Source organism: Glycine max, chromosome 15 (genome assembly GCF_000004515.6).
Source record: "Glycine max cultivar Williams 82 chromosome 15, Glycine_max_v4.0, whole genome shotgun sequence".
NCBI lineage: Eukaryota > Viridiplantae > Streptophyta > Magnoliopsida > Fabales > Fabaceae > Glycine > Glycine max.
The window spans coordinates 18,686,728-18,702,782 of record NC_038251.2 but is presented as its reverse complement, the minus strand read 5'-3'; the positions used below and the strand labels follow the sequence as shown (position 1 = coordinate 18,702,782).

The 16,055-nt window shown below is 35.4% G+C and overlaps 2 protein-coding genes across 2 annotated transcripts; both read left to right on the top strand.

Moving 5' to 3' along the window:
• The first annotated feature begins 12,352 nt into the window (after positions 1–12,352).
• On the top strand, positions 12,353–13,430 carry LOC121173580 (uncharacterized). Its single transcript, XM_041009713.1, has 3 exons — positions 12,353–12,487; positions 12,605–12,682; positions 13,150–13,430. Exons 1-3 carry the CDS (start codon positions 12,383–12,385, stop codon positions 13,372–13,374), a joined length of 408 nt encoding a protein of 135 aa, XP_040865647.1. The 5' UTR covers positions 12,353–12,382; the 3' UTR covers positions 13,375–13,430.
• Positions 13,431–15,177: 1,747 nt separating this feature from the next.
• Positions 15,178–15,747, top strand: LOC121173579 (uncharacterized). The gene has a single exon (XM_041009712.1). It carries the CDS (start codon positions 15,183–15,185, stop codon positions 15,432–15,434), a length of 252 nt encoding a protein of 83 aa, XP_040865646.1. The 5' UTR covers positions 15,178–15,182; the 3' UTR covers positions 15,435–15,747.
• Positions 15,748–16,055: the final 308 nt, after the last annotated feature.

The window sequence follows — 16,055 nt, the reverse complement described above, 5'->3', positions numbered from 1 at the left end:
GAAAAATCCAACATCCATCAAGTTTGGAAGTTGCATACCTGCAACACTATATTTTCATTTGGGTTTGACATGCTTTTGTTTTGTGCTTCACAACCATAAATCAACTCTAGTAAGAAGACCCCGAAACTGTATACATCAATCTTCTCCGTATATTTTGTGGAAAGCTCAACCTTTGTGAGAAATAAATTTTGAGTACCACACAAATAATTTCATGGCAAACAGAACCCAACTGCAGAGAATTTAGACTAACTGGACCAATTTTTTGAGATTAAATTTAGAGTACTAATTGAAGTGTTCACATGACAATGGAAGGTGCATATACTAGTATCATATATGCAATATCATAGGAAGTATATATTAATCATGGGAGCAAGAGTAAAAGAAAAAGTTCCACATATGTAGTTACAGAAAATAAGAATTGAGCACAAAACAAAGAAGGAGACAACTAGTAATTAATTAACAAGATATATATAATCACGAAAGAGTCCATAACAATGAAATTAAATAAAGTGCAGAACAAAGTGGTAGTAGCTAGTGAGATTAATCAATTTTGGAGAAGAAGCTAAATTTTAAGCAGCTCTAGCTAACAACCCCAGGTGATCAGCTATCCTACACACACTACAGAGATATAAAAGTGGGATCACGAAAAACTAATAAAATAACCATTAATATTTATGGATAGAAAAAAAAATCCACACCAGATCACAACACTTGTTAGTTGTTAGAAATAAGAGTGGGATTAGAAAAATATGGTGTGTTAATTAGTTAATAAATTTCATGATATTCTAAGTTCTTACTCGTGAGAGAGAGCAAGAGGGTGAATCATCCCTGAGAGACATAAAGGAAGGCCATGGGTGGCACGGATGGTTATCATGGACTGCATTATTTGGTGTTCTTTCTTTTTAACAGAACAGCTAAAGTGCAAGGACATCATGGATGATCAGTGATGTTCTATTTTATGAGCACTGGTAAGCGTGTGACATCTCGCATGTCCTATCCACTAACCATTTATGATCGATACATGACAATAATAACTCTGTAACTTTTTTCACTTTTTTTCACTTGTTTGTCTTTTTGAAGGCGGCGTCCCCATCGTTTTCTTCAAACTTATCACTTCATGTTCTCTGTAAAATTAATTATTAGTTAGACTTAATTATACTTAAATTTCATCTTCTCTTTTCAAAAGTATATTTTATAATAATCAAACTCAAATTCTCTCCCACAAATTCAATATATATTTTCAACTGAATTACAAGTCATTTTGAAACATAAAGACTCATACTTTCATTTCATTTTTTAATTTGCATTGTGTTTCACATGCATATCAATTAAATTTAACGTAATAATGATCCTTGGATGGTTGAAACCATTTGATATTACTATCTATTTGTTAGTTCTTTTAATTGTTAATTCCGAGTTTCTGATCAAAGTTGTTGATTTCACTGTTTCTAGCATATTTGGGGTGTCTTGACTTGCTTGGTTTTTTGTTGAGCCTTGACTTCCTTGCCCCCACTCCAACCCAGCTTCACACTAGTTTGTTGCTTGAATTGTTGGTAAGTTTGTCCATCAACTTTTGTATGTCACATGTTAGCAATATCATTGATGATTGATGTAAATGGTGATTGAGTTCTTTACTGGATTGTTGCTTTGTTTTTTAACTGTGTTGCTCATCATCACTGGTACAAATGTTTTTTGTAAAATTTTCATGTTGTTGTTTGTTACCAATGTTTTTATTACTTGTTCACTGCCATTAATGAGAATTGATATATGCTATACAAATTATTTCATGGTGAGTGAACCTTAGATTCCCGTTTGAGATTGAATACAATGATTCTTGCAGACAGTTTACATTAATCATTGTATTGAATCTTGAATTGTCCATTTGGAAAGTTTGGGGAGACTCATATTTTTATGGTAGATTCATCCGTTAAGGTTAAGATTATTTTGTTGAATTTGATGAAATTTTGGTACAATGCATTTTTAGTTGTTCTCTGAGTGCATACTTGATTATCGGGGAATTAATGTTATCACTTTCATGTCGTGTACTTGGAGATCAATGCGAAATACTGCTCAAATTTAGTCAAATTTAACAAAATAGACTTAATCTTGACATATGAAGCTACCATAAAAAAATGTCTTCTTGAACGGGATAGGGTCACACCTATAATGAAAAAGTGAGATTTTCATGCATCGAATAACTTTGTGAGTATCACAGAGTTATTATTTAGATGGATCAAAGTTGGATGAACAAAAGTCGCATGAGCCCTACATATGAGGAAGACATGGAAGAGTTCTTGCAATTTGCTTCCGAAAAAAGTCGACCGGATAGGGACAAAATATTTTTTTGTCCTTGTATAAATTGTTTGAGCGGCAGACGACAAATACTAGACGACATACAGGAGCATTTTTTGTGTGATGGGATTAAGAAGAATTATACAACGTGGATATGGCATGGTGAATTGACAAACCTATAGAGGGGGTCCCAATCTGAACCATTTGATGGAGAAATGGGAGATCGTTTAGAGGATATGATTCATGATCTTGGACAAGAGTCTTTTTAGCAAGCACATGCCCTATGTATGATACATTGCAAACTGATTCAAAGAAGCCTTTGTATCCGGGGTGCAAGAATTCCTTGATATTGTTGTTAGCAGTGATAAGTCTGGTTAATGTGAAGGCCAGATATGGGTGGAGTGACAAAAGTTTTAGCTCACTGCTTTAAGTAGTGTACCATATGCTTCCAGAGGAAAACACAATGCCAAAAAGTTACTATCAGGCAAAGAAGATATTGTGTCCGATGGGTATGGAGTATCAGAAGATTTATGTTTGCCCTAATGATTGCAAACTATATAGACATGAGTTTCAAGAAATGGACAAATGCCCTAGGTGTGGGGTATCACGGTACAAAGTAAAGGATGATGACGAGTGTAGTAGTGATGAAAACTCAAAGAAGGGCCCCCCAGTGAAGGTGTTGTGGTATCTTCCCATCATTCCAAGGTTTAAGCGTCTGTTAGCTAATGGAGATGACATAAAAGACCTTACATGGCATGCAAATGGGAGAAATTGTGATGGAATGCTCCATCATCCGGTTGATTCCTCCCAGTGGAAGAAGATTGATCGTTTGTATTCAGATTTTGACAAAGAGGCAAGAAATCTTAGGCTTGGACTAGCCATTTTTGGAATGAATCCATATGGCAGTTTAAGCACTCAACACAATTTGTGGCCAATTTTGCTAGTAATTTACAATTTTCCTCCTTGGTTGTGCATGAAGCAAAAATACATGATGTTGTTTATGATGATATCGGGCCCAAGACAACTAGGAAATGACATCGATGTTTATCTCAGTCCCTTGACTGAAGACTTGAGAAAGTTACAGGATGAGGGGGTTTTAGTGTTTGATGGGTTTCAAAATGAGACTTTTCATTTATGTGCAATGCTTTTTTGTACCGTTAATGACTTTCCAGGATATGCGAATTTGAGCAGGTACAATGTTAAGGGCCATCGTGCATGCCCCATCTGTGAAGAAGACACAAGCTACATACAACTGAAACATGGTAGAAAAATAGTATACACTAGGCATTGACGGTTTCTGAAACCTCATCACTCTTACTGGCGATTGAAAAAAGCATTTAATGGAAATCAAGAGCATGAAAGTGTGCCGATACCGTTAACTAGTGACCAGGTCTTTCAGCGGGTTCAACACCTGAATACTATATTTGAAAAGACCCAAAAGAAGGAAAAAAGTAAGAAATGCATATGGAAGAAAAGGTCGATTTTGTTTGATATTCCTTATTGGTCTGATCTAGATGTTAGACATTGTATTGATGTTATGCATATAGAGAAAAATGTATGTGATAGTGTCATTGGGATGCTCCTTAACATTCAAGGCAAGATGAAAGATGGTTTGAATACTCATCAAGATCTAGCTGAGATGGGTATATGAGTGCAGTTACATCCAAAGTCTGATGGTAAAAAAATATACTTGCCTCTAGTTTGTTATACTTTGTCCAGAAAGGAGAAAATGAGTTTTTGTCAGTGTCTACGCCGTGTCAAAGTCTCACAAGGATACTCTTCAAATATTAAGAGTCTTGTGCAGTTGAAAGATCTTAAGTTGATAGGCTTAAAGTCTCACGATTCCCACGTCTTGATGCAATAATTGTTAGCCATGGCCATACAAGACATTTTGCCTAACAAAGTCAGGCTTGCCATAACTCGGTTGTGCTTATTCTTCAATGCCATATGTAGCAAAGTCCTTGATCCTGTCAAGTTAGATGAGTTAGAAAACAAGGCTGCTATTGTATTGTGTCAGTTGGAGATGTATTTTCCTCCTATTTTTCTTCGACATCATGGTTCACTTAATTATTCATCTGGTCAGAGAAATCAAATGTTATGGTCCTATTTATCTTAAAAGGGTATGCCAAGAATCTACACCGTCCAGAAGCATCTATTGTGGAAAGGTACATTGCAAAAGAAACCATTGAATTTTGTTCAGAGTACATTGAAAAAGCAAAACCTATTGGACTTCCCAAGTCTCGGCATGACGAAAGAACGAGAGTTAAGGGTTCAAGAGGACTGGATGTTATCACTCCAAGTGTAGAAGATTTGCAACAAGCTCATTTGTATGTATTGAATAACAGTAATGAAGTTTTTCCATACATACTTTGCCATGAAGGTTTAGTGAAGGAAAGTAATCCAAAAATTTCAAAGAACAGGGTCTTGAAAGAGCATAACAAGACTTTCCTAGATTGGTTTAAAGATACAATCTTTGCTGAAGATAATGCTTATGAAATGTTAAGAAAACTAGTAGATAGGCCTAAAAGAAATGTTATAACTTGGCAAGGATATGATATAAACAAGTATTCCTTTTACACAAAAGCACAAGACGAGAAAAGTACAATGCAAAATAGTGGGGTTACCCTAAGGGCCAGATCTCAGCACTTCGCTAGTGTACATGATGACAATCCTCGTGTAGCTTCCATCCCTTACTTTGGTTTCATTGAAGAAATTTGGGAGCTTAACTATGTCAAATTTATTGTCTGTGTTTTCAAATGTAAGTGGGTTGACAACAATACCAGTGTATAGACTGATGATGTAGGATTTACATTGGTAGATCTAAACAAACTCGCTTACCATAATGACCCTTTCATCATGGAAGAACAAGCTAAACATGTATTTTATGTTCAAGACCCTTGTGATGAAAGGTGATAAGTGGTTCTCCACGGGAAAACAATTGGTGTTAATGTTGAAGATGATGATTCATACATTGATACTTATGTTAGTCCGTTGTCCACACAAATATCGCCTAACGTCATCAAAGAAGAAGAATTTGACGACGTTCATACTAATCGTAATGATCATGATGAAGGAGAATTAATTAACATTGTCTAATGCAATTTTTTTATTATGTACTTCATTTCAGTTCATTCAATTACATAAGTTATTGAGTTTTGTGATAATGTTGAAAATGTTTATTTCTTTACAGGCAAATGGCTACACCACCCAGCTCTCCTCCTCATCCTCCTCCTTCTATTGGTGCAACATCATATTCGCTATCTACCTTGAAGTGGATAAGAAAAGCCACACGCTCAAGATCATTGGCGACTAGACCAGTTGGGGCAGAGAGACCCCTGGTTCATATGGATCCTATGATCGGGAAAGCCGACGGTCCCCATAGAAATAAGTTAATAACATATTTAGGGCTCGTCGCTCAAGATAAGGTGGATGAGACATACGAGAATTGCAAACAAGTCCCTGCTACTCAAAAGGATTGGATATGGGAGTATATTCAGGTATTTTAGTCAAATGTTGCATTTTGTTGATTAACAATAAAATTGAAATTTAGTAACAATAAAATGTAATTTTTCATTTGTCAGACTGAATTTAATATCCTTGAAGCATATGATCTGAAGACAAAAAAGAAAATACTTCAGACTGTGGGGGAGCAATAGAGACAGTTTAAGTCTGATTTGACGTTGAAATGGACACTTGCTGCCAACAGGGACAGTGTCGATGACACTGTATGCGAAAAGTACAACATTAGCAAGGAGAAGTGGGCCCAATTTTGTCAAAGTCGTAGAGACCCTTCGTGGGAGGTAACTTTGTGATATTCATTGTTTTAAACTTTAAATTTACTTATTATTGTCAGTAATGATAACTTTTGATAATCTTTAACTTTTACAGGATGTGCGAAAGAAGGCACAAGCCATCCAGAAAAAAAAACAGTGCCCCTCAAGTATTGTCTCATGGGGGTTATGAATTTCTAGAAAACAAGTTGATGGAGGAGAATAAAAAGAAACAACTAGAGGAAGCTGCTAAATCTGGAAGCACTGACACTGTCATTGATCCTCCATCTCCCATCAGACGACACGTGAAATGGAAAATGGCCCGCACCAAGAAAATTGGGCAAATGACTTTTGAGGCAGCTAAAGAAATTGCTGACAAGATTGTAAGTCACTTTTAATTCTGAATTGCAATTATTTATGTTTATTGTTTGATTGAGTAAACAAATAAATGTGTTCGTTATAGGATTCCTTGGAGGAGCAAGCCTCACAATGTTCCTTTGTAGCCCATAGACGTCATGATGTACTAACTGCTGCCATTGGGCGATCAGAACACTCTGGTCGTTTGTGTGTTTCTGGAGCCAGTGTCATGATCAAAAAATACTTTGCACCGACTTCAAGGACCTCCCGCACGTCTTCGTCCATGGCTCCCGAAGACCTGGAGCAACTGACGCAAAAAATTAGGGACCAACTGGAAGAGTCGATCACAAAAAAAGTGACTCGACAACTAATGTTGTCCTTCAGCCAGATGCAGTCCTAGTTTCAATTGTAGATGCAATCACAAGGACTCGCACTACTTCCTGAGCCTGGGGTTGGCCCTTCAACTTCTCGTGTCTGCACAAAGGAGAGCTAGGTTGATCCCTCAGGGAACGATCTAGACACAGGTGACTCAGAGAAATGCAGGTTGTACGTCGAAGAAAATCCTCCCCGCCTGGTTACCCTATGAATACTTTATAAGGGGTCGACAACCGTTCACAACATCCCTTTGTGCCATGATCAAATCAAGGTTGGTGTTGAGGAAGTTAGAGATGCAGATGCTCCCATTCCTGTACCCACTGAAGAGGTTCAATTAATGGGGCAAGCACTTAACACCTTCGTTGTTTGGCCGACACATCTTGTCAAGCATTTATCAAAACAGGTATTTCACTGTCATTAAATGCTTTTTTTCAATTAAAGTGTTCACTGTAATTAAATTATGTTAATTAATTGTGTTGGATAAACATGAAGCAGTGGGACCGGCAAAACTTGCAGATAGGTTGGACCATGATGTCGATGATCCCCTATATCTGATGACATTGACCATTCCAAAGCTTTTTCTGAAGTCGTTGCAGGTTATGTGGGATGCTACCATGTTTGGGGTGTTTAATGACAACTTTCCCTAGTACATAAAGCATGAAGATCTGTCTGAAATAACACACAGTGGTCAATGCCTCAGCATCTCTGTTATACAATTGTGGATTCTATAAGTCAATTTACATTATTGTTTATTACCTAACTTATTGTTTTAAATTCATACATAATTTACTTTATTTTAACAACAATAGGCATATGATTGAGACAAGTCCATACAGAGATCTGGGCAATCACAATTTGAATCATAAAGTTATATTAAGAACTGGATGCAGAATTCAAACAGGGATGTGTACATGGGAGCTTACTTGAATGGGTAAGTTAAACTGAACAAATGAATTTAAATAATGTATAATAGTATAATATCTTATATTGTTCTCCATTGCAGTGCACATTGGCAAATGGTCCTCATTTTGCCTAAGGAAAATGTTGTCATCTGGTTTTGTTCGTTGCATAAGAGGCCAGACAACTACCTCAAAGGAATAATTAACAGGTCAGTTCTATTTTTTAATACATTTGCATTAGCATTAGTCGGGAACATCAATATTTTAATTGTACAATATGCATCCATTTTTGTATTGAACAGTGCTTTGAAAGGACTTGACGATACTCCACAAAGTAAGTCCAAGGTTGCTGCTAGGTGGATTGTTGTTAAAGTAAGTCATTTAAACAATGCTTCTAGTTATATTTTAATACTGTGTAGACTAATTTGTACTTGACATTCAATATCTAAATTTCATAATGTATTTAGTGTAATAGACAAAAAGGAAGCACTGAGTATGGGTATTACGTCATGCACTGGATGTCAACTATAATCTTAGGAAGTTTCAAGAATAATTGGGAAATGGTAATTATTTAAGTCAAACATATTTTATTTTGTTATGATTGGTATTATATATTATTAACTTATGTTTTATTATATCATGCAGTATTTCTATGATGCTAGACCATTGGAACCAGAGAGATTGAAGGCGCTTCGCATCTAGTGGGCAACCTATTATTTGAAAGTTAAAAATGAAACAATTACGGTTTAATAAGTAATTTTGGAATTGTAGTTTAGCTAATTTACATTTTTTACAATTCAATTCATGTTATATGCACATTAAATATTTTTTTAATTCATAGTAAATATTTAATTTTTTAATAGAATTTCTGCCAAAATTTGTCTGAAAACAGACTGAAAATTATCTTTGATGTGATTCTACTTTTAAATTTGCAGGTTAATTTAGGGTTATTAAAAAAACAAATAGCACATTAAAAAAATCCAAAAAACAACATCGATTTTTAGTAAAAACAAATGTTGTATGTATATATTAACATCGGTTTTTTCAAAAAAAGATGTTAAACTTCACTCACAACATCAGTTTCCATAAAATTGATGTTGTTGTTGAACATACAACATTGGTTTTTACCAAAAACCAATGTCGGTTATCACAAAACAATGTCAGTTTTTACTAAAAACTGATGTTGATATAAAGATATATGACTTTTTTTATATTTCTTACTATATAACATCGGTTTTTTAAAAAATTAATGTTGTCATTTTTATGTTAACATCGGTTTTAGAATAAATAATAATTAAATATCGTGTGAGCAACAATTTTTTTAGGCTAGTTAGACTAAGGAAATTATATTTGGTGCGTTGATCATGATCCAAGAGTGGGTTGTGACAAACAAAAATCAGCAATCGGCTGCTTAAATGGTCTACCGATTTGACAGAATCGGTTGCTAAAAATATCTACTAAAATGACAGAAATCGACAATTGACTACTTACATGGTTTGCTGATTTGATAGAAATCGACTAACAAAGAAAATCATAAAATTAGTTAAATTAATTCATATTAAATTTAATAAATAGAAGATAATATTTTTCACAATTTTTTGATATTTATATGGCTTATGACAGTTAAAAATGATTGATGGTAGTGCTCCTTTAAAACTAGAAAGCAATTTCTAGTTAGTTTAAAATTTAAAATGAAGACATTAAGTGTATAGAATAAAGGAATAACGACTCCAAAATTATGTGTAAAACCTTCTTAATGTGAGTAGAGATAAATTATGTAACTTAGTTCAATAAAGATCTCCACAATAAAAATAAGATTAAAAATTTGTCCCTCTTTTACAAAAAGACCATTCAAAGAATCTCACACACGATCTCAAATGATATACACAAGATCTTTCCACTCTCAACTCTTATCAATAATGACAGAAATATTACTCTTTCTCTCGAGGATTTTTTAACACGGTGGATTCTTCACAACTTCTCCCTTTATATACAAGGGATATGACCCCATTAATGAATGTATAACTCTTAGAAACTTATCAGGATTAGTTCACTACCAGAAAAATGGCTTTTTACGACAGTTATAAAAAACCGATGTTGTAACTACACAGTGGCAATTTTGTAAATAATTTTAAAATTTTAAAGACGGTTTGTGAAACTCGTCTTTGAAAATGAATTACAACATTGGTTATTGTAGAATCGATGTAGAATGAGCGCTTCAGGAATGCCAGCAGACTCTTTCTCACTCTTTATATTTTTCTTTTTTTTAGGAATGCCAGCGGACTCTTTATCACTCTTTATATTTTTCTTTTTTTTTTAATTTGTCTCTTTAGTTACAAAAAACCCTAATTCTTTTTTCTCCTCCTCAACAGTATCCACCCCCCCCCCTCCTTCGTCATCCTCACCGAAGACGACCTCAAGAAAATTGCCACCTACAAGGTCGTCGAGTATGTCAAGTCTGGCATGGTCCTCGGCCTCGGCACTGGCTCCACTGCCAAGCACGCCGTCGACTGCATCGGCGAGCTCCTCCGCCAAGGAAAACTCAAAGACATCATCGGAATCCCCACCTCCACCAAAACCCACGACCAAGCCCTCTCCCTCGGCATCCTCCACAAAAACCAAATCTAACGAGAGAGCAACCAAACCTGGCTTATAAAACACGGAGAGCCCAAAATCAATAGTTTTGACCTTAGCACCCTCCTCAACAGTATCAAAGAGAAAGTTCTCATGCTTGAGGTCCCTATGCATGACCCCAAGCCAGTGGCAAGCCTCCACGGAGGCGGTGTCCTCGTAGGTGTCGTGGATGCGAACGACGTTGGGGTGCTCGAAGAGGTGGTGCATACGTCGTCGTAGTCCTCCGTGCAGAGCGGCTTCTGCTTTGGGATTGACTTGCAGGTGAATGGGTGTCCCGTGGCGTTGTGTGTGCAGAGGAAGGTTGTGCCGAATTAGCCCATGCCAAGCTTTTAGCTTAGGGTGTAGACCTCGCGGAGATTCTCGGTTCAGTATGGGAGGACCCTGGTGGGCTTTGGTGGTAAGGCCGCGGTGGTGCCGATGGTGGAGTTTGACATTGTGTTCGAGAGAGAGACAAAGTCAGTGTGTGTTAATTGGGAGAAGAAAAAGAAATAAAGGAAGACCCAGACCTGGTATAAGTGTTTAAGTTAATTTATGAATGTGAGACTTGCTTTCATGAGAAGGATTATTTGAATTACAGATATCATGCAAGAGGTGTCTCTATCTCTGCTTGGTGAAGAAGTATTTGGAGAAGTCTTCATCTATTGATAGGGTTAAATGGTCCACGTACTCTACAGAATGAGGCCAGAAAACCCCTGGTCATTGTGTATCCAGGTTTGCACTCTGTGTTAGCTTCGAAATTTAATTCTAATGCCTTTTGAAATAATGCTGATGATGCTAAAAACGAAAATAATTTCAGATGCTAAGCTTATTAAAGTTCCTGGTTTTTTTGTAAGAATTATTCCATCAGCGAAGGCTACTTATTTTATTATGTGGGACTGTGGATAATAAAGACTGGTTTGATGAGGTATTGGTGTTTTAAAATAGGTGGTCTCGCACATCACTGATGCTATTAAAGATTGGATTGAGGGTGTTGTGATTCCCGTGGATAGAAAGAAGGGCCCTGCAGATGTTTGTGTGATTGAACTGGGAGGCACTGTGGCTAAGAAACATAATTTTATTACTATGCTTGTTCCTAACTCAATATATTATTTTATTCGTATTACAATTTAAATTAAAATAATATGATTACTATGCACTGTGGCACCTCTTATTTTTATCTCTACACCTAGCAAAAGGAATTATATTTTCTATTTAAATATTATGATTGAATTCTCATTAAGTCACTGATATTTTTTTAAATATGATTGCTATTTAATGAAATTAGGAAATTAAAATTAAGCACAAAGCTTAATATTCAGTTTTTTTAAAACTTTTAGTTTCTTTTTTCTAATAATAATGTGAATATTTGTTTTTCCTGTATCACCCGTTTGAAGACGTATTGTTGCCTAATTAATGTATATAATTTGTTTATAGTTTTTTTTATCCAAATAAAAATTATAATGAAAAAGTTCAAAAATAATATTTGTTTCAAGAGTTTAACTCATTCATACATGATTTCAAATAAAAATAATTTTTTTAACTCATGGTTTGTGACATGAATTTGTGACATAAATTGAGTAGCAATTCTACTTTAAATTATTTGTTATCTAAAACTTTTGTGCATGAAGTTTCTTTTTTGATAAAAATAAATTAAGTATTGATGATGGAGAAGTCTTTCATTGGAGCAAGTTATATATAGTTTTATTTTATGTTAGTAGTATATTAGTATATATCAATCTAAAGTGGTTCAGCTGCCTCTAAAGTTGTTTCAACTACTTCTAAAGTGGCAAGCAGCGTGCCTATACCTAACATTACTAAAAAGGAGACAGGTTTCTCATAGGCTAAAGCATTCAAGCATGTTAAGGCCTTATCTCAGATACCCTCTCATCCTCTTTCTTTTGACGAGAGTCCTCTCCTTCAGGTACCTTGGGGAGTAAAACAAAAAATAAGGCTAATGTATCATAAGATATGTCTTTGTTTTGGAATTGGGATTGAATTTGAAATAATGAGTGTGGCCACTGATAAAGCTTCTTTCAGGGTGATAGAGTTACAGGGACAAGTGGTCATTCTGAGAAAATGCTTTCATCCGCTGCACCTGATAAGCATACTTGTACACCGGGCAGCTCAAGGAACTGGATGGTGTTGTCAATTTCAGGGGATAAGCCTGCTCCTAGATCCTATGTATGTAAATTTGTGATTCTTGTTATATTTTACATTTGTTCCTGAGTCTTTTTCTGGAAGTTTTATGACTTCTGAGCAATTTTGGCAAATGACTTAACTATCACTATTTGTGAATAGCATGCTACAGTTGTCATTCAAAATAAGATGATAGTGGTTGGTGGTGGATCCGGGAGTGGATTGTTAGACGACGTGCAGGTAAGGGAACATTTCTTTGTTTTGGAATTGCAAGATTTATGAGAGGGAGATTGTTGGCTCATCATACAAACTGCGATCTATACAATTTAGTGAAAAAGCACTCCTGAGATTTCATATTTACATACACATTTTAGAATTAGTTACATTTTACTTTTGCAAGAGTAAATACTAATGCAATTCCCAAGTACAAGAAAACATAAGCAGAGTATAAGTAAAACTACTGATATAGTGATCTGAGTTCTGAAGTGTGACTGCTATTTACTGAATAGGCTTATGATGGAGATAAGACACACTGACAGTTTTGTTCCTCTCAATATAGACCTTAGATTTAAACTATATTTGTTTCCCTCAAAAGACGATATTGAATATCACCCTTAGAATAATCAAATGACGATGGTTCCTTGTTTTGTTTATTAAAACATGTATTATATAATTAGGGGGCCTAATTTTTGCTACCAAAATTTCAGGTTCCTTTGGAGGGTTTTAGCGCTCTTCAAGGAATTTTAGGTGCCCAGAGGTTTCAGATACATAAGGCATATGAGACTTCTGATCACTTGCCTTTTGCTCATACTTGGTACCTTTATTTTTACTTTTCAGTTTATTATATCATCAATGAACATTTTGGTGTGTGTTTGATTTATAGGTTTCATCACTTGATGGATCATCATTATCGTGTGTCTTCAAGTAAGTAAAACAGAGTCTTTTTTATGCCATTTCAATCAATTAGATTTGCCAGAGTATCCATCTAAACAACATTTGGAAGGGAGGTTACTGCTTGCCATTCATGAAGCAAATGAGGGATTCGGATTTGGTTTAAGTTTTTTTTTTGGGGGGGGGGGGGGAGGGGGGGTTGGGGGAACAGACCCTACAAGTGACAAAGTTTTTGGTTCACCCTCATCTTCTTCACATATATAATAGCTTTGTCCTTGTTCATGCTGCGAAATTGTTCTAATTGTCTTTCTGATTTTTGTAGTATGGTCATTTGATACATATACAGAGTGTTGGTCACCCATGGAAGCAAAGGTAGAAAGTTGATCTTGGAGATTTTCCATATTAGGAATCCAAATATTATGGCATATGCTAATTATAAAACCTAATTCAATTATAAAGTAAGTCTCATACACATTAGGTTCAATTATATTTGCATTGTTATTGTCATTCATGAACAAAAAATTTAAAAAAAATTAAGCATTCTACATTGGTTATTAGGAAAATCGATGTAGGATGTTTTACCATGGGTAGCATTCTACGACGTTTCGTGGCCACGACCGATGTAGAATTCTGGACATTCTACATCGATTATTAGGACAATTGATGTAGAATGTTTTACCATGGATACCATTCTACGACATTTCTCGGCCAAGACCGATGTAGAATTTCGAACATTCTACATCGGTTATTAGGACAACTAATGTAGAATGGTCAGAATTCTAAGACGGGTATCCCTTGAGACCTGTTTTTGAACCGCGACATTCTAAGACAGTCGAGCAACCGATGTAGAAAGACGCGTGTGTTTCAACGACGCCGGCTACAATGACGCGTGATAATCGATGTAGAAAGGCGCTTTTAACCGATATAGAAAGGTAATTTTGTAGTAGTGGTTGTCTACCACTCAAATACATTCACTATCTTTCACCATCCTCTATTAATGGTAGTGGTGTAGTCTTTGAAGAGTTACACATTTTGATATACACAAAGACCAATTACTTAATTATCACTTATTTATAATGCTTAATCAATCAAAGAAGGAATCTAATTAAACACTAACGTAACAAATCATTGTTTGTTTTAAATTCTACATTGAGATATAAGGAACCCTCCAATTATTTATATTCATTTTCATGGATAACCACACAACATGTGGATTTAAATTCATTTTTCCTTTTCTATTTCTAGGTATAGGCTTTGTTTAGTACTACTATTAACTATTAAGTCTCTCTTTATTAGCCTCTTTATCATTCATTCTGATCCCCTAACCGTTACCATTAAATTATTAAAGGATGTCCAATGCTGATTCTGAAAGCATTAATTATACGTATAAACATACATTATTTTCGAAAGGAAGCAAAGTGATGAATGATGATAAAAACAAAAGGCAAAGTTGGGCACTATATCACCCAGTTGTGGGCAGAGATCACTATTGCGAGACAATTCGAAAGGAGAGGAAGAGAATGCTGATGCTTTGGAATTTTATAATATTCACGATAAACCAAGCATTCTTATCAGTGAGTTCAAGGAACCCGTACCCTACTTTTTGATCGTAAAATAGTAGGTGATCTGTCATAACCATGTGAATAGCTTGCAACTCTATAAATACGAAAGTGTATGTTACAACCAAAATAAGCAGAAAACTCAACACAAAAGCACTTTAGCTTAAAGCTCAAACATCCTTGTAAAAACTAGAAGGGGTTGGGAGTGACATATATATATATATATATATATATATATATATATATATATATATATATCAATCAAAATTATGAGTGTCAGAGAAGAGGCAATGGGAAACAAGAGGTCCTTTTCTGATCACCCCTTTTTCGGGGTATTGAAGGCGTGTTTCTCAGGTGGAAGCAGGTGTGATTATGAGTATTTGGAAGGTGGTAGTGGCAGTAGTGGGAGAAGGATGTTTGCAAGTGATGAAGACAGAAAACATTGGGTTGCTGAGCCTGGCATTGACAGAAAAGCCTCTGATTTCATTACTAAATACTACGCCAAGAGAGTCACTGACTCTCAGCACCAATTTGCATCTTGAAATTGCACTTCTTCGTTAATTGCTTACCCTTTTTGCATGTAGCTCTCTCTTTTTAGAGTCTCCCCCTCTCCCTCTCTCTCTCTATGTGTCTCATGTAAGAGATATGCTATTGAACTCTTTGTACTCTTGTGTTTGAGTCATTGTGCCTCTTTTTATATGGCTTTTTCAACAATCGATGTAAGTAGAATTGACGACGTAAAATATATTTCATGTAGTAGTGATGACTTAATGCCTTTGATTTCTCATAATAAGATTTGAAACATGAGAATTTTACTTTTTATTTGTGTAGAACACTTTATTGATTTCTTATTTTCGCTCTCTTTTTTCTGTCCTTGCTTTATATGTTTTTGCACTTTCTTTATCTTCCATTGCATGTGGATAATCTTGAACATTTGACATGCAATAAGTTGTCCACACAATGGGTTTGATTGTTTGTTTTTATTAATATTATTTGATTTTACTTAGCTTTAATGTAGATTGAACTCCAATAGTAGTCCAAACAACATGATTTTGGTTTAACACTTGAACCTGACACGAGTCAGTTCTTAGCTAGATGTAGGCCACCATAGCCTGACTCATGTGATTGTGAATGTAATGATAGATTGGTTAATATTAGTGCTT